The sequence below is a fragment of the Ptychodera flava genome, chromosome 14 (assembly GCF_041260155.1).
Source record: "Ptychodera flava strain L36383 chromosome 14, AS_Pfla_20210202, whole genome shotgun sequence".
Lineage (NCBI taxonomy): Eukaryota > Metazoa > Hemichordata > Enteropneusta > Ptychoderidae > Ptychodera > Ptychodera flava.
The window spans coordinates 15,250,460-15,276,144 of NC_091941.1; the positions used below are offsets into that span (position 1 = coordinate 15,250,460).

At 37.9% G+C, this 25,685-nt stretch overlaps 2 protein-coding genes across 2 annotated transcripts in view; one reads left to right on the forward strand and one right to left on the reverse strand.

Annotated features, from left to right (window-relative positions):
- Positions 1 to 15,970, forward strand: part of LOC139149506 (alpha-(1,6)-fucosyltransferase-like) — a 65,421-nt gene extending 49,451 nt beyond the window's left edge. Inside the window, 6 exon segments of the mRNA XM_070721291.1 lie at positions 6,927 to 7,164; positions 9,678 to 9,924; positions 12,683 to 12,859; positions 13,483 to 13,633; positions 15,468 to 15,699; positions 15,702 to 15,970. Of these exon segments, the coding sequence (XP_070577392.1) occupies positions 6,927 to 7,164; positions 9,678 to 9,924; positions 12,683 to 12,859; positions 13,483 to 13,633; positions 15,468 to 15,699; positions 15,702 to 15,793 (1,137 nt within the window). The 3' untranslated portion in view covers positions 15,794 to 15,970.
- Positions 15,971 to 21,643: 5,673 nt separating this feature from the next.
- On the reverse strand, positions 21,644 to 25,421 carry LOC139149508 (uncharacterized). The gene is made up of 2 exons (XM_070721293.1): positions 25,267 to 25,421; positions 21,644 to 23,507 (listed from the first exon to the last, which is right to left on the reverse strand). Exon 2 carries the CDS (start codon positions 23,460 to 23,462, stop codon positions 22,626 to 22,628), a length of 837 nt encoding a protein of 278 aa, XP_070577394.1. The 5' UTR covers positions 23,463 to 23,507; positions 25,267 to 25,421; the 3' UTR covers positions 21,644 to 22,625.
- Between the last annotated feature and the right edge of the window lie 264 nt (positions 25,422 to 25,685).

Below are 25,685 nucleotides of genomic sequence, written 5' to 3' on the forward strand. Positions count from 1 at the left end.
ATCACACCTGGTAGATTTTTTCGAGATATAAGTCATGGAATGTGACAAAATGGTTCTAGATTCTGTTAAATTATTACTAACATAACAACATTTGAATGACAAATAAATGGTATTAATTTTTCTTTAAATTACCTACAAAAAACTTGGAATCGGAAAATGTAAAACATAAAAGGGAACCTATAAATTTTCAAGTGCCCCCTACAGGTAGAGCAAAATTTTCAAGTCCCCCTCTACTACCCCTAAAGTTTTCGATTCCCCCTTCCTGAATGAATACCTCCAGCCCCCATAACCTTTTTTTGTGAATGCAGCCTTAGTAACAAACCTGCAATCGCTATCATTGCTGTACTGTACATATCGCGCTATAACTGCACGAAACCTGCTTCAGCATACCAGTTTTTATGAATTAGATATCCATTGTCATAGCAGTTCAAAAGTAAAATACTCTCATACTTGAGAAATGTGTGCATTTTAGACTTTCGATACATTTGCTTTACACTTGAATTTAGCATGGAGCTTTGGTAGGTCCATGAATTTAGCAAGCGATATTCGAACAGCGCACAGCATATCGATGACACTTGGGTCAGCGATCATCACCAAAAACGTCAGTGCGTTTTCACAGCCAGCTTGAATCATGCCACAATCGCGGAAATCATGGATCATAAATCCAAATGTTCATGTCTATTACTTTAACAGAACCCTAAAATATAAAACACATGATGTTTTGATATGGAGTAACTTTTTTGTGTCACTGACGGTCAAGTTAAATGCTCAAATATCGTGACAAGACTTGCGTATTTGCAGGATATGAATGCGGAAGTACGTCGACTCGGCAAACGAGCGAGCGCCTTCTCTGAAAATCTGTTTACGATATCACGTCACAATACACTGAAAATTCTTGCGAATTCATCTTTAAGTATCGTCTAGTATTAATATTAGCGTTCCAAAATCTCCGATAAATATCGGGTAAATATCAGAGATTTCACAGATCCGGCGTACCGAGGCACGGGGCAAGTCATTCTAGTATCGTCTAGTATCGATATTAGAGTCTTCAAATCGCTGATAAATATCGGGTAAATTTCGGCGATTTCGCGGACCGGGCGCGCAATGGCACAAAGCAATTACAGCGAAAGTCCAAGCTGCAGAGCGATTTTTACGACATTAACAGCTGGGCTTGATGAGGTCTTGTTTACATTTTTAATCAGGTACATGCTCTCAGTTACGCAACACACTAGGGTCACTCCATGCATGTCAGATAGGGAAACATAAACAAATCACTACACCTTGCAATGTCATGTAACTTTCTTTTTGACTCGTGATGAACAAGTGAGCGTGCATTCAGACACCTACATATAAAATTACCCGAACATCAGCTTCATTTATGATCCTTGACACTCACATATCAGCTGTGCGTAGACCCCAGTAATTGTGCCCTGGCGGGACCTTGTCCCGCTCTTTTTCAGTCAATAACACCAGTCGGCCAGTAGAGGTACACTGATCTGAGTACTTCCGTGGCAGTATACTTGACAACGTCACCTGGCGTACAAAAGCTGGTCGTCAAAGTTGCCTTACACAAGGGGTCGAGATTAGGGTTCATGTGACTGCTAGCTTGATTTGACAGCGAGCATTGCAGTCTGTTGTGCCGTCTTTGACTTTCAAGTGTACAATATAACATACATCCCTTATCGATCTTCTGACTGACGAGGTTTTGAACTGCAGCCTTATGAACATTAGGGCGAAATAACCGATTCAAATGCCTTTCGCAAACTTGTCTGTGATTTGTGAATGTTTTAGTGGAGTGAAGGCGATGTGAGATGCCTGAGTGTGGTGAATGCGATAGGCGGGGTGAGCGCTATACAAGGAAGTTTATCCCGGAATCCCAAGGACATCGCGACATTGCACTTTTATATAATATCCGATATTTATGGCTACTAGATTATACAATATAGAAGTTAGATTTACTCGGCTAGATCTATAAGGTGGTGAAATCTCCGATATATATCAGATATTTACCCGCGATTTGACAGAATCTAGTATCGCCTAGTATCGAAGTTAGAGTCCGTCCTTTGAAGTCGGGTTTGACCAGAACAGTATAAGGTGGTGAAATGTCCGATATAATATATTGGATATTTACCCGCCAGATGACAGAATCTATTATCGCTTAGTATGGAAGTGAGAGTCATATATATATATATATATTATTTTATATATATATATATATATATATATATATATATATATATAATATATATATATATATATATATATATATATATATATATGATATTTACCGCGATTTGACAAAATCTAGTATATCCTAATATTGAAATCTGAGTCAATCCTTTGAAGTCGGGTTTTGTCAAAACCTGCAAGGTGGAGATATGTCCGATATATATCGGATATTTACCCGCGTTTTGATAGAATCTAGTATCGTGTAGTATCGAAGCTAGAGTCAGTCCTTGGAAGTCTGGTTTGACCAGACCTGTAAGGTGGTGAAATCTCCGATATATACCGGATTTTTACCCGCGATTTGACAGAATCTTATCGTCCAGTAATAGAAGCTAGAGTCAGTCCTTGGAAGTCGGGTTTGACCAAGACTGTAAGGGATTGAAATCTCCGATATCGGATATTTACCTGCGATTTGACAGAATCTAGTATCGTGTAGTATCGAAGTTATAAGAGTCAGTCCTGTGAAGTCGGGTTTGACCAGAACTGTAAAGTAGTGTAATTTCCGATATATATCGGATATTTATTCGCGATTTGACAGAATCTAGTATCGTCTAGTATCGATATTTGAGTCCCCAAATCGCCGATAAATATCTGGTAAATGTCGGCAATTTCACAGACCTTGCGTGCTGAGGCACAGGGCAAGTCGATCATTCTAGTATTGTTTACTATCGATATTAGAGTCCCCAATATTGCTGATAAACATCCGAATCACAGATCTGGCGTACCGAATCATAGGGCAAGTCATTGTACTATCGTCTACCGTATAGTATCGATATTAGAGTCCCCAAATTGTCGATAATTATCGGGTAAATATCGGCCCGGAGATTCCACAGATCCGGCATACCGAGGCACAGGGCAAGTCATTCTAGTATCGTCTAGTATCGATATTAGAGTCCCCAAATCGCTGATAAATATCGGGTAAATTTCGGCGATTTCACTGACTGGGCGTGCAAATGGCACAAAGCAATTACAGTGAAATTCGATCAAGCTGCAGAACTTCATTAAACAAGGTGTTGTTTTAATCGATGTGCAACAGCGATTTTTACGACATTAACAGCTGGACTTGATATGGTCTTGTTTACATTTTTAATCAGCTACATGCTCTCAGTTACACAACACACCACGGCCACTCCATGCATGTCAGAAATAGAAACATAAACAAATCACCACACCTTGCAATGTCATGTATCTTCCTTTTTTATTCGTGATGAACAAGTGAGCGTCCATTCAGACACCTACATATAAAATTACCCGAACATCAGCTCGACACTCACATATCAGCTGTGAGTAGACCCCAGTAACATTGTGCCCTGGTAGGACCTTGTTCGGCTCTTATTCAGTCAATCACAGCAGTCGGCCACCCCTTAAAGCTAGTGGCACACTCCTCTAAGTACTTCCGTGGCTGAGTATACTTGACAACGTCATCCTGGCATACAAAAGCTGGTCGCTGAAGTTGCCATACACAGGGGGCCGAGATAAGGGTTCATGTGACTGCTAGCTTGATTTGACAGCGAGCATTGCAGTCTGTTGTGCCGTCTTTGACTTTCAAGTGTACAATATAACATACATCACTGATCGATCTTCTGACTGACGAGGTTTTAAACTGCAGCCTTATGAACATTTGGGCGACTTAACGATCAAAACACCTTTCGCAAACTTGAAAGTGCTCGCACTAAGAAAGATAAGAGTACAATTTCAATTGAATATGTGTGTTGGTTTTTGAGAAGAAAATTTCTAATGATTAAATTGCCATTTTCGCTATATTCAATACGGCGAACAAACCTCCTGACTGACCAAAACGCCTTTCGGAAATTAAAAAGAACTACCACTAGGGATTATGAGTGTAAAATTTTAGTTCAATCTGTGTATTGGTTCTGGAGGAGAATATTTTTAAGGATTAAATGACCAGTTTCGCAAAATCAAATACGACAACCAAACCATGTAACCGATCCAAACGTCTTTTGCAAGCTTGAAAGAGATCACACTTTAGATGATATATATATAAATTTCAATTGAATCTGTGTGTTTGTTCTGGAGTGGAAGATTTTTAAGAGTAAATTACGATTTTTGCAAAATGCAATATGGCGGCAAAACCATGTGACCTATCCAAATGCCTTTCACAAACTTGAAAGAGATAAGGATAAAGATGATACATGTAAAATTTCAGTCGATTCTGTGTGTTGGTTCTACAGAAGAAGATTTTGAAAGATGAAATTGCGATTTTCGCAAAATCCAATATGGCGGCCAAACCACGTGACCCACGTGACCGATCCAAACGCCTTTCGGAAACTTGAAAGAGATCACACTTACGATCATATATGTAAAATTTTAGTTCTATCAGTGTATTGGTTCACGAGAAGAAGATATTTAAAGATGAAATTACGATTGTCGCAAAATCCAATATGGCGGCCAAACCACGTGACCGATCAAAAAGCCTTTCGCAAACTTGAAAGAGATCACAATAAAGATGATATATGTAAAATTGTAGTTCTATCGGTGTATTGGTTCAGGAGAAGAAAATTTTTAAAACTGAAATTGCGATATTCACAAAATTCAATATGGCGGCCAAACCACGTGACCGATCAAAATGCCTTTCGCAAACTTGAAAGATATCACACTAAAGATGATATATATTAAATTTTAGATCTATCGGTGTATTGGTTCAGGAGAAGAAGATTTTAAAAGATGAAATTGCGATTTTCAAAAATTCAATATGGCGGCCAAACCACGTGACTGATCAAAATGCCCTTTGCAAACTTGAAAAAGATGGCATTCGAGATCATACTGGTGAAATTTCAATTCAATCAGTGCGTTGGTTCTATAGAAGAAGATTTTTAAAGATTAAATGAGTATTTTAAAAAATTCAATATGGCGGCCAAGGTCACGTGACCGCATGCGATTTTTATTTGCAAATTCTAAAGACCTTAGGTCATGCTTGCTTTACAAAAAATTTCAAATCAACTAGACCCCTAGGTCTTCTGGAGAAGCCATTTTTAGGTTTTTGGAAAATCCAATATGGCCGCCAGGTCACGTGACCAATCAAAATTTCAAGGGTCAGGTGCACGAGTACTAATTGACACCTACTAGCTCTGCAAATTTGAGAAGTTTTCATTCAGCCGTTTAAGAGATCTAGGTCGACAAAGAATCGGCAGAAGAAGAAGAAGAAAAAGAGGAAGAAGAGGAAGTAGTAGAACTTGAGCAATAACAATAGGGTCCCAGCCGGTCGGCTTTGGCCCCTAAAAAACATAAAATCACGTGTTCGTTACTTGGCATTTGATGTTTGCGAGAGCAAGGATTTCTTTTATGTTTTTTTACTTTTATATGTATGATACATTTTTCTGGATATGTTTTGGCTTGTGTTTGACCATCCTGAACCCCAGTAAAATGCATATTTAAAAATAAAAATATTTTGAAAAAAATTCCTACTGACCTACCCACTCTATTTTTGAAAATATTGTTATCGGAACAGCACAATTTATATTTTTTTTGCCTATGCAGCGTGTCAAGAATAAAAGCTCCTTTTTCACCCAGTTAAAAACATGCCTATGGTTTTATGCCCTGCTTCCCTTCTGTTCGTTATTAAAACTAGAAACCAAACTGAGTAAGACTAGACCAAGGTATTTTTGGCACAAACATGGAAAGGCTTGACATCATAGAGTCCAGCTTTGGAATATTGCCTCAGTACTGATCAGTGTTCCTGCTAAAGGCTTACTTGCACGCTAGTTGCGCAGTGTCTCCGACTGCTCTCGCAGTGGAATTTCATGTTTTGCGCACGTTAAGTTTCAGTCATTTCAAACGGTATTAGTTTTTATAAAGATAAACATCAAAACTCGGAGCGAAAGTTGCAATCTCAGTGCCCTACTGTATGTTTTAATATTTGAATTTGACCATACGAAACAATTTTGTGATAACTAACGCTCCATTTCCTGTAACTTTTAATGTACACATATTTTCCAGTAATTTTGTCTATAACTTGCAGATTGTTGTACTACTTCCAGATAATGTCTAAATGTCCAGTGTTCTATTTGCTAACAAAGCCAGTGTGCCTTCAACCTTCTTGTTGACAGTTTAATTGTAGTCTCGATTAGAATCCATGTGTCAAAAATAACATTGGATTTTGTGCACAGAGCACTCTGTTTGCTAGGCTGATATTTGTATTCCAACATGCTTTGCGGAGAAAAATAAGACGATGTGTTTGTTTTACTGAACAAAAAAAATGAAAATATTTCCAAAAGTTAGACCTATTGTCCCATTATTACAGTATTACCAATAAAATAATGGCTTTGTAGAAACAGCCATATAACTATCGTAAAATTCTTCTCTAATGACTCTAAGCCAAGGTGGTTTTAGGAATGAGAACATCGGAAATCCGATGTTGGCAGTGCAGTGGCATTAGCAAGGCATTAGTGGAAGCTTTTCCTTTTCCCATTTGCAGCAAAACGACCAGGATTATCCTTGTTTTGACAGGGAAATTAATGGAAGCAGCTGCATTAGCAATGTACCGGATCAATTCCTCTTGGGTCTGATATAAAAGATGTCACAGAATGGCACAATAATGTTAGGTATAATGAAGGTACATGTATTCTTGAAAGAACAAACACTCCATATTTGCCTATTGCCTTTGGACTGTTAGGTTCATCTAAGATTATATTTGTACCTCCCTTTATAACAACCTTTTTTGTATTTTCATGAATCCCCAGAATCCAAAGGACTGCAAGACAGCCAAAAAGCTGGTCTGCAACCTCAACAAGGGTTGCGGCTACGGATGCCAACTTCACCACGTCATTTACTGTCTAATCATCGCCTATGGTTCAGAGAGGACACTCATATTAGAATCCAAGGGATGGAGGTATTCCAAGGAGGGATGGGAGAAGTTCTTCCTGCCTCTCAGCGAAACCTGCATGGATTCGGGAGGAAGTAGCCGGAATTCATGGGGAGGTAACAAAGATTACACACTGAGAAATACAGTCTTGAGACTCTGCAATTGCAGTTGAAAAAGATGTAGTAGGCAACAATTTTAGTGAGTGTCAACTTTGGTTGCCATGGCAGTTGTAGCAAGATGAATGGTTGGTGAAAGGTCAGAGGTTATGCTTACATATTCACCAGGTTATGTTAATAAGATAAAAGTGATATACCAATCATTGTAATCAAATTTGCATGTCTATTATGCATGTCTTGTTTTATTGCCAGCATTGAATCTTTCCATATCAAACAAGCAGCTTGCAAAATGAACTATCACATGATGACTTGGAATGCTCGTCAGATTATGACTTTTGTCATTTATAGCATTCTAGGTGATGTACATTTGCATTTTGCTTCTTGATGTGTGACAGATTGATCAACTGATTGATTGATTGATTGGTTCTGAATTGTTTCAATTTACAGTAAGTTTTTAGCTACTATAGACTATAGTCTATAGAAGCTATTGGGATGGGTATCCGTCCGGCGTCCGTCGTCAGTCTGTATGTATGTATGTATGTATGTATGTATGTATGTATGTCCGTTTGTGAGGCGTCCGTCCACTCAAATATCTTGAGAACTGCAGTACTTACTGATTTGATATTTCTTGTGTAGATGAAAAATATGATTTTGAGAAACTATTTTTTTTAATTTTTTGATAATGTTGAAAATAGGCAAATTAATGCCAAAAAAGGCGTTTTTTGTAAAAAATCTTCTTCTTCATAACCGCCGGTCAGACAGCTTTGTTATTTGGTATACAGGTCCCTAGGGACAACCCAACTTAGATTTGTTCAAATTGTGATGAAATATGCAAATGTGTATTTTTAATGAATTTTTTTGTCATTTTTGGTCAAAATTTGACTTAAATTGTATGTAATTCTTGTACTGTACAAACCCTATCAATTCACCCAGAAAAAATAATTAATATGATTTTAAATAATTGAATAATCATCAAAGCCAAAATAATTTTAGTGTAGAATTATCAGAAAGTTCAACTTTTTTGACTGTCCATAGTGAAATGCTTACCATCTTAGAGGATTAAAACATGTAAAGGCAACTTTCCTGAATCCCAACTTTGACATATTCTGAACCGTCATTTATTGTGCCCTGTATGTTATCTCAAAGAAATTGCTCGTAATAGTGTGTCATGATAGGGTGGTCAAATAAATAGAGATAGAGAAAGTTCTAATCTTCATGTATGGTTGACTTGCTGAGGATAAAATAAAATTACTTTTTGAGGAAAAAAATAGAGTGGTCAAAGTGATAGGGTTTTTATGGTAAAGCTGGGCTGTAAGATTCCTCGTGCTATTTATAGCAATTATGCAATCTGTGTAAACAGTGCAATGAAAGTGTTACATGATTCCTTACAATGCTTTTGATGACCTTGAACTTCTTAATTTTCAAACATTTGTCTCTTCAGTGTGCTTTCTCTGAGTACGTACAGTCTCAACTGATTCAACAGAACTTACAATGTTAATTTGAAAGTTAAAATGTGCTTGGTTAGGATGAAAATAACCAGCTTAAGATTCTTTATAACCTGACAGATATGCTGTATTTTTATGACGTAAAGCTTGATTTAAGGAAGTTTTGTTTACTTTAAATAGAATGTAATTAACTCTCGTTTATTAGCTACTATAGACTAATATAGTATGTACCATATGTACATGTATGTATGTATGTATGTATGTCCGTTTGTGAGGCGTCCGTCCACTCAAATATCTTGAGAACTGCAGTACTTACTGATTTGATATTTGTTGTTTGGATAAACTATATGATTTTGAGAAATTATTTTTATTAATTTTTTGATAATGTTGAAAATATGCAAATTAGCACCAAAAAAGGCGTTTTTTGGTAAAAAATCTTCATCACAACCACTGGTCAGACAGCTTCGTTATTTGGTATACAGGTCCCTAGGGATAACCCAACTTAGATTTGTTCAAATTGTGATGAAATATGCAAATCCGTATTTTTACAGAATTTTTTTTTCCATTTTTGGTCAGGCCATCCTGAAATGAGCTATCAAAGATATCCACCTTCTTCATCAATACATGTGTCACAAAAGGTTATTCTCTACATAACACAGCAGAGCTCTGTCAACTGTTGAGTCGCTTGTTTTTCAAAACCCCTGGTCAGACAGCTTTAATATTTGGTTTACAAGTCCCTAGGATGACCTTAGTGAGATAATTTTTACAGTTAGGAAATACTTAATTTTGTATCCATGTCTATAGTAGCTTCAGGGACTTTGGCCCTATGTTTATGGATAGGTGTATTTTTTTCAAATAACATTGAGGTTGGAGAGTGAGACGAGCAGTGGTGGACTGCAAAACATTTTAATTTGCTTGACAATTGAAAATACATTGTAACAGTTACAGAAAGATAGTGCTCCATTGGATAGTAAAGATATGGATAGCAAATATGCTGTGATGTCAGACGGCACTTTTTAAAAAACTGACTCTGAAATTTGAATTTTTGTTGTCTTTTGGTTTTCACAGAGCATGACAGGATTAAAGACGTCCAAGTAGTAGATCTGCCCATTGTGGATGGGCTTCACCCGAGACCCAACTACCTACCACTCTCCGTGCCAGCAGACTTGGCCGACAGGTTGCAACGCCTGCACGGCGATCCAGCTGTCTGGTGGATCGGCCAACTCATCAAATACGTCACCAGACCACAGCCTATTCTGCAGACTATCATAAATGAAAAAATGAACACCTTGCAATTTCAAACTCCAATAGTTGGGTAAGTCTTTTTTTCAGAGATACCATTTATGTATAGAAGGTGACTAGCCCACCTGCTGGCATTTCAAATTTTGTACAGGTGTACACGATACATACACATGTATAGAAAGTAATGGTCTGCATACTCTATCAAAATAGATATCAATTGTAGAATGAATTTCTGAATGAATAAAATTTGACAAATCAAATACGTAAGTTACTCAGATAGTTCTTGTCATTCGACAGACTATCAAGAACAAAATCAGAAAAAAAAAATTTTAAGACAACCAGAGAGTGAATGCAACTTCAAAGCATTGTAGAATACATCTTACAATCTACAAAGTTTGAATCTGTCAGTACTATCAATAGGGAAAGTGTATCAATAAAACCTCTTTGATGATGGCTTGCTCTTTACTACTTGTTAGTCTGTGTCAGGGCAGAAGAATGGCAGACATATATCTGTGTCACAGTCGCTTGTGGTTCAATACACAGCGGCGGCCACTGTAAACATTAGAAAGAGAGGAAACTTTAAAAGAAAATGTCTATCCCCGAGTCGAAGGTGGATTTCCCTCATAAAAAGGCAAAATTTATTTAAGAAACCAGCATCAATGGCTTCCCTCTTTGTGTCAAAATTGATCTTCTGTGCAGTTTTGGGTACGATTCCCAAGGCTACCCTTTTCTAACAACAGCTGCCGTACACTTTTTGGCTCAATCAGATTACCTGAGTTTAGATGTTTCAAGCGATCGCAGACTGACAGTAGATGGCTAATTACAGCACCACCACTTACAAATGTACCACAGCTGTTGTAAGAAATGAAAATTCTCAACTTCCTACATTTCTTATGCATACAGCAGCCTTCACCATGTATCGAACCACAAGCGACTATGAGCTGTCTCCTCAAAAGGAAGAAATTTTGTCAATTTTGACTTCAAATTTCCTGCATTGTTATGAACCAATATCCCACTAAAGATCTTTTTCCAGTTAGCCTGGAGCTATTAGCCTGTATCTCCTTCACAATGCCAGGGTGTATTTTTTGCTCGCTATAGTTAAAGTATTGAATGTGAAAATAATAGCACACAAAGATGGCAAAATCTGTGATTCCCATAAGCCTGTTAAAGTCAGAAAACAAACAATGTAATTATGGCAGCTGTGCGTAAAATTCCAGTTTCTCATTTGTTACTTGTGTCTATCCTCCACTAGAGTGTGTAGTCTGTCTGTTGTACGCAACAGCTGCATTTAATAGACTTACCATATTTGGTGAGCTCGTCTGCATCCTTGCCATTAGCAATCTCAATCAGGGTATTTCATGGTACTCATCCAAGCTTCATAGACTGATTTTAAGAGATCTGGAAATTGAAACTAAGGAGTGAGATTGTATGTGTTTGGGATTGTGTGTAGTGTTCACAAGCATTTTATGAGGGGATGAAAAAATAAGCGAAATTACATGTGCATGATTGAAATATGATCAATATAGGTAATTTCACATTTATAATGCTCAGATGCTAAAGACTATACCAGTAATCTTAGTTCAGTTGTGTATTTTTAGAATTATTGAGCTTTGTACAAATAAGGAGAGTGTTAAACAGTTTATGCCATTGCGACAGCAATGGCATATTTTGACACAAAGTCTCACATAAGGGGCATCCACCTAGGCAGTTTCAAGCTTAATCCACAGACAAGGAGAAAAACAGACTAGAAACGGATGTTGTTCAAGGTGTGAAGCAGTCGCGTAATCCCCATATATGTATGCCTGGCCACAGGCAGCACTTGACTCTGCTTTGCAAAGATTTCCGAATATGCTCCTTTCATAATTTTCCAGATTTTTGCTGATTTTTAAGTGAAAGTATTTTCGGGAAAGTTCATGTTGTTGTTGTCATTTTGTGCCGAGCAGAAGTTGTATGCCTGGTGAAAACGGGAGAAAGTTTGAGCTTCAAGGAGGCTAGTTTGACAATTTTCAAAATTCCTCTCCCAACCTGCTGATGTGATAACAAAATGCCCCCCCACGCCTCAGAGAAATTAACTGCAGAAAATTATGTTTGCTGCCCCCTGACTGCAATATTATCATGTCATTCAGACCTACTTCTATAAAATGCATATGTGGAACAACCATATGACAATCTCTGTGAGGGTTATGTGGGGGTCACATGCAGCTGTGATTTTGACAAGAACTCCAATAATATTCTTTAGCGTGTCTTTTAAAAATCAAATATTTGAAGTTTACATGTTTTTGGGACATCAATAAATATTTTAATACTGTCGGGAAAATAATATGACACTCTGGGGAAGAAAATTTGATTTTCCAATCTATAGTACTCTTGGAGTGTTAGGACAATGATGTGGATTAATTTGTTCTCATTTTGTGATTGCTCAAATGAAATTTTTTCGTGTAACAAGCAATCACTGATCATTCACTTTCAGTACTCAATGGAATGTTACATGTATGTTTTATCGTAGAACTGAAAGTAAACAAACAGCATTTTACTATCAATAAAATCTGTGCAGCAATAATCATGCCTGAATAATGGGCAGCACTGAGTAAAACTTTCATACCAGCCATGTCTTTGCTCTGAAAGTTTTTGACACAAATTCGAAGTCTGTGTCTTCCATCGAAATGGTAGATACGTGTTACCTGTAATTTTAACTCACTTTAACGACACAGTAAGTGTCATTTTGTGTTGTCATTTCTAATTGGGCAACATCTGTACCGCAATACGGCAATGTCCAATCTGAATAGACCTGTGTCATTTCATACTATTTCATCTCGTTGCTTTATGCGCAGAGTCCACGTGAGACGTACAGACAAAGTAGGAACCGAGGCGGCCCTACACGAAATCGATGAATACATGTACCACGTTGAAGAGTATTACGAGAGACTCAAGCGAATACGAGACATTCCAGTGAAAAGAGTATTTTTAGCCACAGATGAACCAAAACTCCTGGCAGAAGCTATAACCAAGTAAGTTGTGAAACCCTTGCACTGCTCCTAGTCACATCATTTTCAACTGAACAGATTGACATGTACAAGGAAATAGAGGTCAAAGAATAACACTCCTAGTCCCATCATTTTCAACTGAACAGATTGACATATACAAGGAAATAGAGGTCAAAGGTTAACCGCTTCACCCCATTCCCCTCTGTATTTCCTCCAACTGTACCTTGGGACTTCAATGAGGTTAAACTAAAATTGATGGTAACAGGGTGAGACTAGATCCCAGCCGATTTGGCAGTTTTAACAGTTTCATTACTTTACCTGCTTACACACAGTTCAGTGGGAAGGCCAATTTATAGTAACAGTCATATATGCTAACAAGCCATCTTTTGCTGTTGTTACTGTCTTGTTGCGATGTTGTTTGACTTTGTGAGTCACTTGGTTATCATGTTTTCTTTTTTGTTTAATTCATGCTTTATAAACTTTTATAAACTGTTATAAACTATTGAGCAAAAATGGTTCCGGTAAAGATATAAAAGTATTACCTCATATTGTATTGAAAATAGATGAAGTGTATCTCAGAAGAAGCATTTTATCATCATGGCAAAAAATACAAAAATATTTTTTTCCTTTTGGTTTTTTTTTTTCAGATATCCTAGTTATCAGTTCATCAGTGACAATGCCATATCAAAAACAGCCAGCCTTGGCCAGCGTTACTCTGAGGAGTCTCTCAAGGGCATTATTATTGATATTCATCTTCTGTCACAGACAGATTTCTTAGTTTGTACATTTTCATCTCAGGTGAGTGCTCCATGAATTGTTGAGTATATTTCATTCAGCCCCTGTTCAGTATCGGCTGAGTCATTGAAACACAGGGTCAACATCAAGGTGCCCAGTAGATCCCTTTGACACCCATCACCATAACACGCAGTAGAACTATCAGTCCAGATCATACAGGAAATCGCTGTGTTTAAGTAGCGATGTCTTAGCTAGGCAAATCAATGAAAACAATGTTAACATACATTTTCAGAGATTGCCAATGAGACAATAGCTGATACCAACTCAAGAAGGACATTTATATACCATACATATAGATTTTATTTGATAATAATTTCATGCCTGATCGATAGTATTTGAGTTTCTGGTTAAAGCTTGTCATGGCATAGAAGAGACTGAAAGCTGACAATTCAGACAGACACAATTAGAATGTGCTCAACTCTGGGTCACAAAAGAACACAGGAAAGTGCACAAGTATTACAATTTCTTATGCGCAAGAATGTCACACTTGGAACATTGGCAGCATAGCAACGTCATGCTTATTGATTTCTTGAGAGTTGTTGTCTGTGTATCAATGACAAGAAAGAAACCGCATAAATCCATGAAGAGCAAGATAATTCCTTGTTAAAATCAAATCAAAGAATTCTTGCACACTTCTCCCTCTAAAAATCAATCACTTTCCTGTGAAAGCATATGCTTTGACAAGATAGGTTAACTTGGTTAAAGGAATTCAATCACTTGTATTTATAGCAGCCAATCATTGATTTTCACTTGGGCCACAAAAGAAAAGTGTGCAGCCTAAATTGTGGGGTTGCTAAATGTTGAATGAGTAAATCTAGCTGACATGTCTTGTCTACCGGGGCGAGCAAATCCTTTTCAGATCCACTAGCGCCAGGGCCAGTAACTCTGGAAAATACTAGCACACTGGCAGAATCGAATTGCCCTACCCGTGGCCAATATAGTTGTAAATTCAGTTCAAGTTATACCTTCAAAGTAATGAACCATCATCAGAAAATGGTGTATGTTGGAAACGTTTCACTGATAATGCCTTGGATTGCCTAGCAATGACAGTGCATTGAGTGGCAGTACATAGTGTGGAAGTTCTTTCTCTTCATCAATTTTCACAAATTCGCTGGTCTGCAGGGCTAGTAGATACAAAAACGTGCTAGCACAGACAGAAAAAGTGCTAGCCTATGAGGTTGGGCCAGTAGATTTACTGACCCTGCCATGTATGGATATGTACATATACTGCATAGTGGCAGTGGCTGAACAACCCCGATAGGGACGTCCCGGACAGTAGCTATAACTTTTATCGATTTTTTAAGTATTATTGTTTTTAATATCACCTTCAGTTTCTTCTGCTCCTAAATACATGTTGAGATACACAGTATTCATTTTGTCAACTTGGCCTGTACATTAACACGTATAGACAGAGTTATTATTGTTGAGAAGTGAATTCCTGTGGGACCAGAGTTCAAAACAATAACAGTGCAATAGGCACTGTGTTGACAAGCTGTTAGGTAGAGGTTTCGACATGATTGGGAAATAGAACAAGAAACTTGCTAACATTAACAACATCTGTGCACTAGTGAAAAAAATCATGAAAAGTTACAGCTACTACCTTCTACATGCAAACAGAATTGAAGAGTAAACAGTGTGGAGGAAGCAGCCTGTCACAGTGTAGATTTCATACTCACAGTTGGCAAAACGTACACCACTGATCCGCCAAGCAGAGACCATGTAACTTGCTAAAAACTTCCTGACTTGAGAAATGTAATTACCACAGAGGGCAGAAACGCAGGATGTTTCAAGAAAATGCTTCTCTAACACTGTCTTTAACTTTGTGCTTTCTTCACAGGTCTGTAGAGTAGCCTACGAGATCATGCAAACCAGATTCCCAGATGCATCGGCGTACTTCCACTCCCTGGATGACGTTTACTACTTTGGGGGGCAGATGGCTCACGACGAAGTCGCCTTGTACAAGCACGTACCCCGAAACCCACAGGAGATCCCGCTGGAAGTTGGCGATACGGTCGGCATCGCCGGCAACCACTGGGATGGTTACTCCAAGGGACACAACCGCAGAGTCAACAAGGGGGTCTTTATCCGTCATACAAAACCGAAGATAAAGTTGTTGCTGCTAAAATGCCAACATACCCAGAAGCTGAACACATTGAACTCTGATAATGGGTCAAGCCATAGGATTTTTGTTAGTTTGTTTGTTTTGTTTCCCGTTCCTCAGCTGCCATGGTGCTACTGTCAGATATTTGTATATAGGCATCTTGTAACAGATATGAAAAAAGAAAGAATAATTATTTTTATACTCATGAATGAATCAGGGTGCTTGGAGGCAGATGTTCTCTTAAATAGCCATCATAATTGCTGCCATCAAGTCCTGTTAAAGAAAAAAGCCATGGACAGTACTATGCAGTACTATGTAGATGTACATTCTCAAAATCGGGTTACCTGCATTATTTTTGTACAAACCCACTCTCCAAAGAGTCGAGAAGAGTGAGATGCAGGATCTGCTTTGAACAGAATTGTCAGTGACGCTCTGCAACACGGGCTCTGTCAATCACCCACAGACTAGCTGAGAGGAACATTTTCATTTTCAGCTGTTTCATCTTTCTGTGGTTCAGCTCACCCTCTACCCGCTCCATCCCCCCCCCCCCCCCCCCCCCCGTCCCCATTCTTCTTTACGTATGTTTGTGTGACTTTCTTAGGGTGAAAGAGGGCATGTAAAACTCCAGCATGTGCTTGTGAGTATAAATGTCAATTGAATGTAAAAATACCATTTTGTACTTTGTACAATGCAAGATGTCTAGACCCTGTGGGTCGATTGTACACTGTGAAGCAATACACAACGATGTCACCATCAAACTGTCTTGCTGAAGACAAAGTTGTAACATAAATAAAAATGAAAGTCTCTGTTTGATACTTTGTATATAGTTCACTTCTAAAAGAGTTTAGGCATAATTATCATGTGTGACATGACAATCCTCTCTTGTAATCCTTAAAAAGCCCAATTAGCCATATCTTTTTTGTATTTTTAACTCATATTTGGTATGTCTATAAATACCAAAAAGAGCTTATATGGTGAGTCGGTGGCGTCTGTATGTATGTGCGGATGTATGTCCGTCCGATGCACAAGCTCCCAAACCGCCGCACCTGCTATCTTAGTATTTGGTGTACAGGTAGACCCAGGGGTTGAGATGTGACGTTCAAATGAACATGTCAGTGTCAAAAATATGCAAATGAGGTCAGAGAAAAGGGAAATCCTGCAAATGTGCGGGAGTGATGGTATTAACTGAAACAGCCTACACATCTGAGTCTGAGCTTCTATGACCTTTAACCTATTTGTATGCAGTGTACTTATTATGTGTAGGAGTGGTGGCAGTGACTGAAACAGCCTACTCCACTGACCTTGAGTCATTTCCTGTCATTGTTCATGAACTGATAGATATTGGCAGACCTGCTGAAACCATGAAGTACTGTGTTAAAACATTCCTCTACTAAGCCTGTTCCTAAAGTTGACCTCCAGTACCTAAAGTTTCAGACCGTATTTACTTTTGTCAGGTTTAAATATTTCTTGATGGACCAATTCAAACCAAATATGAGCACACTGTCCTTGATGGTATGTTTTTTGATAAACAACTTTTGTAAAATTTCTCTCAGAAGTGTGACCACAAAGTATTTTCCAAACATTGGCAAAGAACGTACTACTTAGATTTCAATGAAATAGTTTCCAACGTGCAAGTCACATATAGTGGCCGCAACAGCAACCACACAAAAACTGTACGATCATAGACCCTCAAGAAAAATTCCTGTTTTTCTCATTTTTCTCAAGGGTCTATGGTACATTCAGCCAAATCCATCACAAATTATTTAAATTGTGACATTTTCAAAAGACAATGTGGCTTAATAATGGGAATCAGAAACATCTCTTCACAGATTAGAAGCTAGTGTTTTGTTGAGTAAAAATGAAAAAAGATATAGCTAATATTGCTAATTAAAATGTTCTGGCAGATCAGCCGGAGTACTACAGCATACGGAAAGCTGTGGGGAAGATTATTGTACATCTGTAGTACTGTGAACATTTCATGATACATCATGAAATGCATCTGTAGTACTGTGTACATTTCATGATACATCATGAAATGTGTCTATAGTATTGTGTACATTTCATGATACATCATGAAATGCATCTGTAGTACTAGGAACATTTCATGATACATCATGAAATGCGTCTGTAGTACTTTGAACATTTCATGATACATCATGGAATGCGTCTGTAGTACTGTGTACATTTCATGATACATCATGAAATGTGTCTATAGTATTGTGTACATTTCATGATACATCATGAAATGCATCTGTAGTACTAGGAACATTTCATGATACATCATGAAATGCGTCTGTAGTACTGTGAACATTTCATGATACATCATGAAATGTGTCTGTAGTACTGTGAACATTTCATGATACATGAAATGCGTCTGTAGTACTCTGTACATTTCATGATACATCATGAAATGCATCTGTAGTACTGTGAACATTTCATGATACATCATGAAATGCGTCTGTAGTACTGTGAACATTTCATGATACATCATGAAATGCATCTGTAGTACTAGGAACATTTCATGATACATCATGAAGTGTGTCTGTAGTACTGTGAACATTTCATGATACATCATGAAATGCGTCTGTAGTACTGTGTACATTTCATGATACATCATAAAATGCGTCTGTAGTACTGTGTACATTTCATGATACATCATGAAGTGTCTGTAGTACTGTGAACATTTCATGATACATCATGAAATGTATCTGTAGTACTGTGAACATTTCATGATACATCATGAAATGCGTCTGTAGTACTGTGTACATTTTATGATATATCATGAAATGTGTCTATAGTATTGTGTACATTTCATGATACATCATGAAATGCATCTTTAGTACTGTGAACATTTCATGATACATCATGAAATGCCTCTGTAGTACTGTGAACATTTCATGATACATCATCGTGAAATACATCTGTAGGACTAGGAACATTTCATGATGCATGGTAAAATACATCTGTAGTAATGTGAACATTTCATGATACATCACAAAATGCACAAGATTCTTCTTAAAGCACTCCCATTACACAGTCTTTCTTCCCACTGAATTTGTAATTTTTCTAAAATCCTACAAGTGCCAACCATGTCCAATGCAAAGAGACGTTTTTGAGTCAAACCTGCAACTAAATAAAAATGCTCGAGTTTGTCGCAGCAACAAAATCTGAACAAGAAAGAATGGTGAATTTAGAAGAAAGAATGGTGAATTTAGAAGAAATTTTTCTAGCGGCCACAGTAGTGTATCTGAAACTGTGTTAGTCGCAAGTGTAAGTCAACTCACAAGTGTCATTGATGCTTTTGTTTTTTGTCTTTTTTTTAACTGTGTTATTTTGTTCAGTTGGTTTCTGTTCACATCGTAGCATATGTTCTTTCAGTAATGTTTTTGAATATGAATTCACAGTACCTTGTCAATGTGTTGCAAAAATCTTTGAGTTGGAGCAATCTGTACGCTTGATGCATCACACTCCAAGTTTTATACCTTATGCAGGTGTTGCAATATCGTAGAATGCAAAACTATTTAGGTTTATACAGAGTGAATGACTTTGAAAACCCAATATCCAGAATCTAAATGAGAGTGCCTGTAACTCGTTGATTTGATGAAATCAGCAAACCTTCACACAATTTATTCGTTACAAGTTTTATTGCAAGAATGATTATTTTTTTTAAAGTTAATTTGTAAGACTTTTCTTTCATTAGTTAAATTGTATATTCTTGTATTTTATGAAGTGAGGCAATAGAGTGATTTCTATTGTCGCAGAGAAATCTAGAAGATTCCTTGCATAATGATTGCCATCTGACTATGAGTCAATCCCAGGCTGTCCCTTATGTTATTTTGTCACTTTTATTCTCCATCTGTGTTTTCCCAACCCCAATTAATATTTGAGTCATAAATTAATCAGTCTACGCAGATCCTTCCAATAACAAATAGTGTTTGAGATTTTTCACGTGATCCCTTTTGTTGGTTCCGTGTAGAAATTTAGTTTTGTATTTTCTGTGACAAGCACTTCAGCTATGTTACACTAAGAATGCCCGTTATCTGAATTTTGTTCTGTAATTTGGTACAAAAATTCATCCGTGAAAAACGAAAGTAAAAAATGTACAACAAGAGAAGTTAAATCTTTGTACAGTGAGATTTAAACGAAGTAATGCAATCTTGGTATCTGACATGAGACATTTTAAAAATTGCAATGAACTCTATATATTCATGAAGAGATTATAACGGAATCATTCAGATAATTTTTCCCAGTGTTTTAGCACAGAAATGTAATTCTTTGAAAAGCTATACCAATATTCTATAAATGACGGTTGAAATGTGATGAATCTGTAAATTAAATTGAAATGTATCGTGAATCTTTTTTGGACTTGAAGAAATATTTACAACAAAAACATGTCAATTACAAATAGATCATTTTGATACACTCCAATGCTGGTTTGTGGTGTCCTTTTTTTGTGTTCATCCCATTTGTAATTTTTCCTCATTCTTTGATCAATGATGTGGCAGTCGGTCGCTCGATGACATAGGTCACACTGGGTTCAAGTAGATAATATTCAACTTTATCACTGCCGCACTTCAGTATGTTTACCAGGGACAGTGTTCGGTAAATGATTTATTACTGCGGTAAGGAACCTGCCATCCTCACACTTGGTACAAAGTGGTGATTGTAATGCAAATTATGCATTCATTTTGAAAAACGTGTGTGATGAATCAGTTTCACCTATTGATATTTCCAGGTTTTTATCCACTGAATTGAATTCATGCAGCCATGCAGTTCCAAGATAAGAACTTAAACGTGCACCTGAGGTGGTTTTAATGAAATCACGGACTCGCATTGTAAACCAAATCAATGTTGACTTCTACAGGGAGTGAGATATCAAAGGGAGAGGGACCTGGTAGCATTCACTGCCTAGTCATCCTAGTTTTAATTGTATATATTACGGTTAATGTTCAATAATGGATCATGGAATTTCAAAGAGGTTTAAAGGACATGAGTTCTCTGCAAATCAAAGGGACATTTTCTTCTGACATGTTAAAAATCTGTCGCGTAGCATCTTGGGTGCTGTGTGGGCAGGGGAATGGGAAACTTAGCTTTATGAGGTAAAACACACCTAGTTGACAGATCTTTGGATTCTCAAACTTTTCTGATTCTTTTCTGATCTACCACTTGTGGGGGTTCATTTTAAGCTCTTGGTGTAAGAAAAAATTTGGCATCTTAGTTTTTCAAAATTCGAAAATTTGATTTTTCTCCAGAGAGTTAACGCAGAGATAGTGGCCATTTTGAATTTCAAATATCAATAAATCTTGGGCAATGTATCTCCAGTAACAAAATTTGCACACTGACCCCTGATGTTTATATTTTGAAAGAGAATCGTTGAAAGATTGAAGAAAGTTTGAGCAAAAGTCTTTCACTGTTGAGGCGCATACTCCCTTAAATGGTGTTGTATTTAATTGAGCATTTCAACCAGTGGGGCTAGGTAAGTAGCATAGCCTTATCACTACCTCCAGAGAAACTTACCCAATATCCTGTCAGGAATGACCGCTTGCATACACTGTATTTGTGAATGTAAATGCATAGTTGAAGCGGCGAAACAACAATTAAGTGGTCCCCAGTTGCTACATTTATAGCAATAGCTGTACTCCCATGTTCAAGTAAAACAGTATGGAAACACCCTGTTCATTTATAGGAAATACTGATTTTTGGTGAAGTACAAGAAACATGATGCAGGATTAAAGAAATAAGAACTCTGCACAGCATTTTTAATGTCACATAACTTCAGAAATCATGTAAAAATTTACCAGCTGTGCCATCACATTGACTTCAAACTTTCCACCAGCACCATGGGATTCTAACTGTGAATCCCCGATTCATGCTCATTTCAAACGTCTTGGAATTTGACCACAGTAAAAGTGTACATTTGGAACATTGGAATTTATTGCAATGTAAAATACAACAGATACACGTCTCATAGTTTAAGTACAATGTCAAATTGATACAAAGCACACTGATTAACATGGAGTACTGGGTCTTATTTGAGGGATAGTGTATTTGTCTCGGTTGCATGCATTGCTGTCGATTGAACATTAGAGTTTTGCTCCAGTACTGTCAGTACTGTACTGACGGCTAGTCTGGTTTACCTTTTGAAGGGCCTATACTTCACGTCACAAAGTGTCTCCACTCTCCCCTCCCTGGAAGTAATTTCAATTATCCGGATCCAAAAGTTGCATATTGAAATTCTTCTTAAATTGATAAGTATTTACAATCACATGTGACTCAGTCCTTGTAAATTTTTAAAAGAGCCCAAGCCTATAAAAAATAATTTTCCTTTTATTAATATGACTTCTAGTAGTTAAAATATGTGAGAATTGGACAAAACGGTGGCGCGACCATAGGGCAATAAGCCAGTGTTATTCAGTAATAGCATGTACGCCTCTTCTTTCTTCAGAAAACTTAAAAGAGCAGGATCATCACAATAGATGGCCAGATCCATCACTCTGAGGCTTACTGGATAAGAGGATAGGAGGAAGGGAGTGCCCTTGAGCCAAGGACTGTCTAGTTTGGATCATATTACAGCCAAAGTGAACAAAGTTTAACATAAAATCACAACTATCTAAGAGTTACATAAAATGATATGTCACATTTTTAATACATTCTGTACTGTAATGAATGTAATCTTTTGAAGTATTTTCAATGCTGTGATATTTTAGAGTCCTACAGCTGTTTCAGGTGAAGAGTATACGTATTGTTGAGAAAGATGTCTACTCCTGTCATTTTGGTAAGGTTTTCATGGTTTTACTCTGTGTAAGAAGAAAATGTATTCTTGGGGTTGCACATAGACTGTGGAGAAAACGTTTCTCTATGGTCTATGGGTTGCAAAAGCATTCTTTGAAATTTTTAAGGTGCATTTTCAAACCAAGTGAATTTCAGCTGGTACTTGAGAACGCCAACTCCGCAGTGTATCCAGTGGGCTTGATACGATGAGAAATATCTCTCTTTCTGTCCGGTCTGCCACTCATAGTACTGATTATTGCAGTCCACGCAGGTATCTTGCGTGCAATTGTCAATAATGCTGACATTGAATTTCAACTTGGTCAGGTCATTGGTCAGAACTAGGGGTAGATTGTGTGTGGCTACGTGTCTTATTGTGTCCATGTGACCTGTAAAGACAAACGACACAGTGTTTTCTTGTCGGATGTCGGGACTGTCGCCTTCTCGGGGTTGAAACTTGCAAGTGTGGTCGGTAGCCTTGAACTCGTTGTGGAGTAAGCCATCGTAGTTGTACCTGACGCCTATCCAAACATCTGTGGACTGTTTTGTCTGGGAAACTTGTAAACTCTCCCTCTTTGCGATGTGGATAATTTCTGCCAGTTTTTCGTGGTAGTTTGGAATTTGTGATTGAAGTTTCTCCAGCAGTATTTTCTCATGCACCAATCCGTAAGTTTCAAGTCGCTCCATTAAAATATCAAGGCCATAATATTTGGCTTCATCATAAACCTTCAAAGCAACATCGACTGGAGGCAGGGTGTCATTTCTCAAATAGTCAAGCACATAAGAAAAATGTTTCCCGTTTCTATCAATAAAGTATCTTCCATCTTTGTCCTTGTCAAGTTTGTGCCTGCCACTGAACATGACAGCCAGCATAGAGTTTTCATACTTTGTCAGGGTGGAAAGTCTGGTAACGAAGAGAGCGCCCCCAACGTTCAGTTCGACAACTGATGGCAAGGTTTGCATGGTTGTATTTGACTCGGTCAAGTCCTCTGATTAGCTTTCCAATGCCTATTTGAGGAAAAAAGATCAAAAGTGCTGAAAATGATAAAACATTTTAAACATTTGGTAATTTTCTGCTTGAATCCTTTGCCACGTATTTTGGCTCAACCCTTTTATTTAATGGGGAACTCCGAATATGCTAAGAAGGATGACAGGTGGTGCGAGTGTTGCAGATGGAGCTATCAAACAAAACAATGTTTAGGGAACTGTGTCAGGTATGTGACATGGTTTTAAAAAAGTTTGTTTTATGTATGTTCTTTGCCCTGGTATTTGATGTCCAAAATATTTTCCTTGATGTTAGATCAAAGTATCGTGGTTAGGATATGTCTTGCACAGATTCTATGAAAAGAAAATAAGCTTACAGTGAGTGATAGAGAATGGTTACACGTAAGTCACACTATGAGTAAGTTAGCCATCGCCCAACTATGGCAATGCCAAACCACCAAAAAATTGCTATGAACTGGTTCACTGGTTTCGATAGTTGTGTAACAAAACAATGCCTGAAGTCACACAATATTTTTTGAACTGAGAGAGGGACAACATCATAAAACTGAAACTGGCTACGGAAATGAAATTAACACTTTTCAGTGATGTTTTTTTCTCGCTTTGCATAACTTCTGACGTAATCTCATTTATGGCGATAGGTAACCTAGAACTGAAAGACTGACTTGAAACAACCATCGACAAAACATTATCTGACCCAGTACAAGCCAACAGAGAAATCCAATACTACACTCATTGTGACAGTTTTTGGACAGGGTAGTGAATTTCGCCAAAAGCCGTTTCATAAATGACGAGCAGTACGAAATCTTATTACCATACCCTTCGAAACTTCATTGTGTTTATCCTAAAACTGTTAACAGGACGGAAGTTTGTATTTAGGGGGTCAAAGTTGCCAAATTTTTGATCCAATGATGAGTGCGTAGTAATCGGACTACTATCGCAGTAATCGGACTTCGTATTTGGAATGTGATTATAGGCACTAAATATTGATATTTTAACACTTCAAACCCCCGATTTTCAATTTCGATGTGTTTAGAAAAATGTTCGTAAAAATTTCGTGATAAATTAGTTACGTTCAATCCATGGACGACGCAACTATATTTCGACGTGTAAGCTTATGGTGCTTACATATCGGACACGGGCTGTCTCTGTGTGTTGCTTTCGACACCTTGTATCGAAGAGTGTGTTAATTTCGCCAAGTTTGTAGCGCCCGAAATAGCTTCTAAAAAACTAACTATTCTAAACTTAACAGCAGCGTCACATGACTTAATATGCGGTAACATGACTTGTAAAACGCTATCAATACGGAGCGAAGTGAGTACAACGAACAGCATGTCATTGAATGTCCGAAAACTGAGGTCGTCCGAAAACTGTCACACTGAGCACAGTCGTTTGGAGAGCTATTCAGCGCTGGTACGCCCCATAGACGAGTGTACAGAAGCGAGAAAAGCGAGGAAGGGTATTTCTCGCTTCTGTACACTCGTCTATGGGGCGAATAGTCCTACTACGTACTAGGGTTGAACGTACATCATCAATCAGATCAATGCACAACCAAGATTCGCGTACACCACAAAGGATCACGGAGCGCTTCATACTCGTGTCATGTATGACAAGGTGAACGACTACAGTAGTGAACGACTACTGTAGTGATGTAATCTTTGATCACCGTGACTACATTCGCTAACAAACTCAACATTTAACAACAATCGCTGGAGCTTGCCAAACACTTCATACACAGCTGCATTTATGGTGTCTCGAAACTCACCTGGTGTCTGGAACGTCCCTTGCAATACACAGTTTATTGAAGAACCCGCAGCGCTCCGACGTTCCTTGTTTGCATTCCAGGTCAAGTATTATAAGTATAGTAAGTATAGTATGTAGATACGTGTACGCAACAACTTGTCAAGAGTGTCTTCGTTTCCGCTTCCTGTTGAACTCAATGTTATGGTAACCTCAACTGACCTTTGGCATACTTCTCCCACACGGCGCAGGTACGGCCCGCGACCGCGGTCGCTATCACTAACTTGCCGCGAACACCCAGAGCAAACATCATATGATAGCAGATAGATCTACATGGGCCCAGTTTTTTTCAAAGCCGGGAAACCACTAAACCACAGAGTATATTCTCAGTGAGACCATTTTTATGAAAGAAAACAACATTTCACGAGCCCACAAGCCACGATG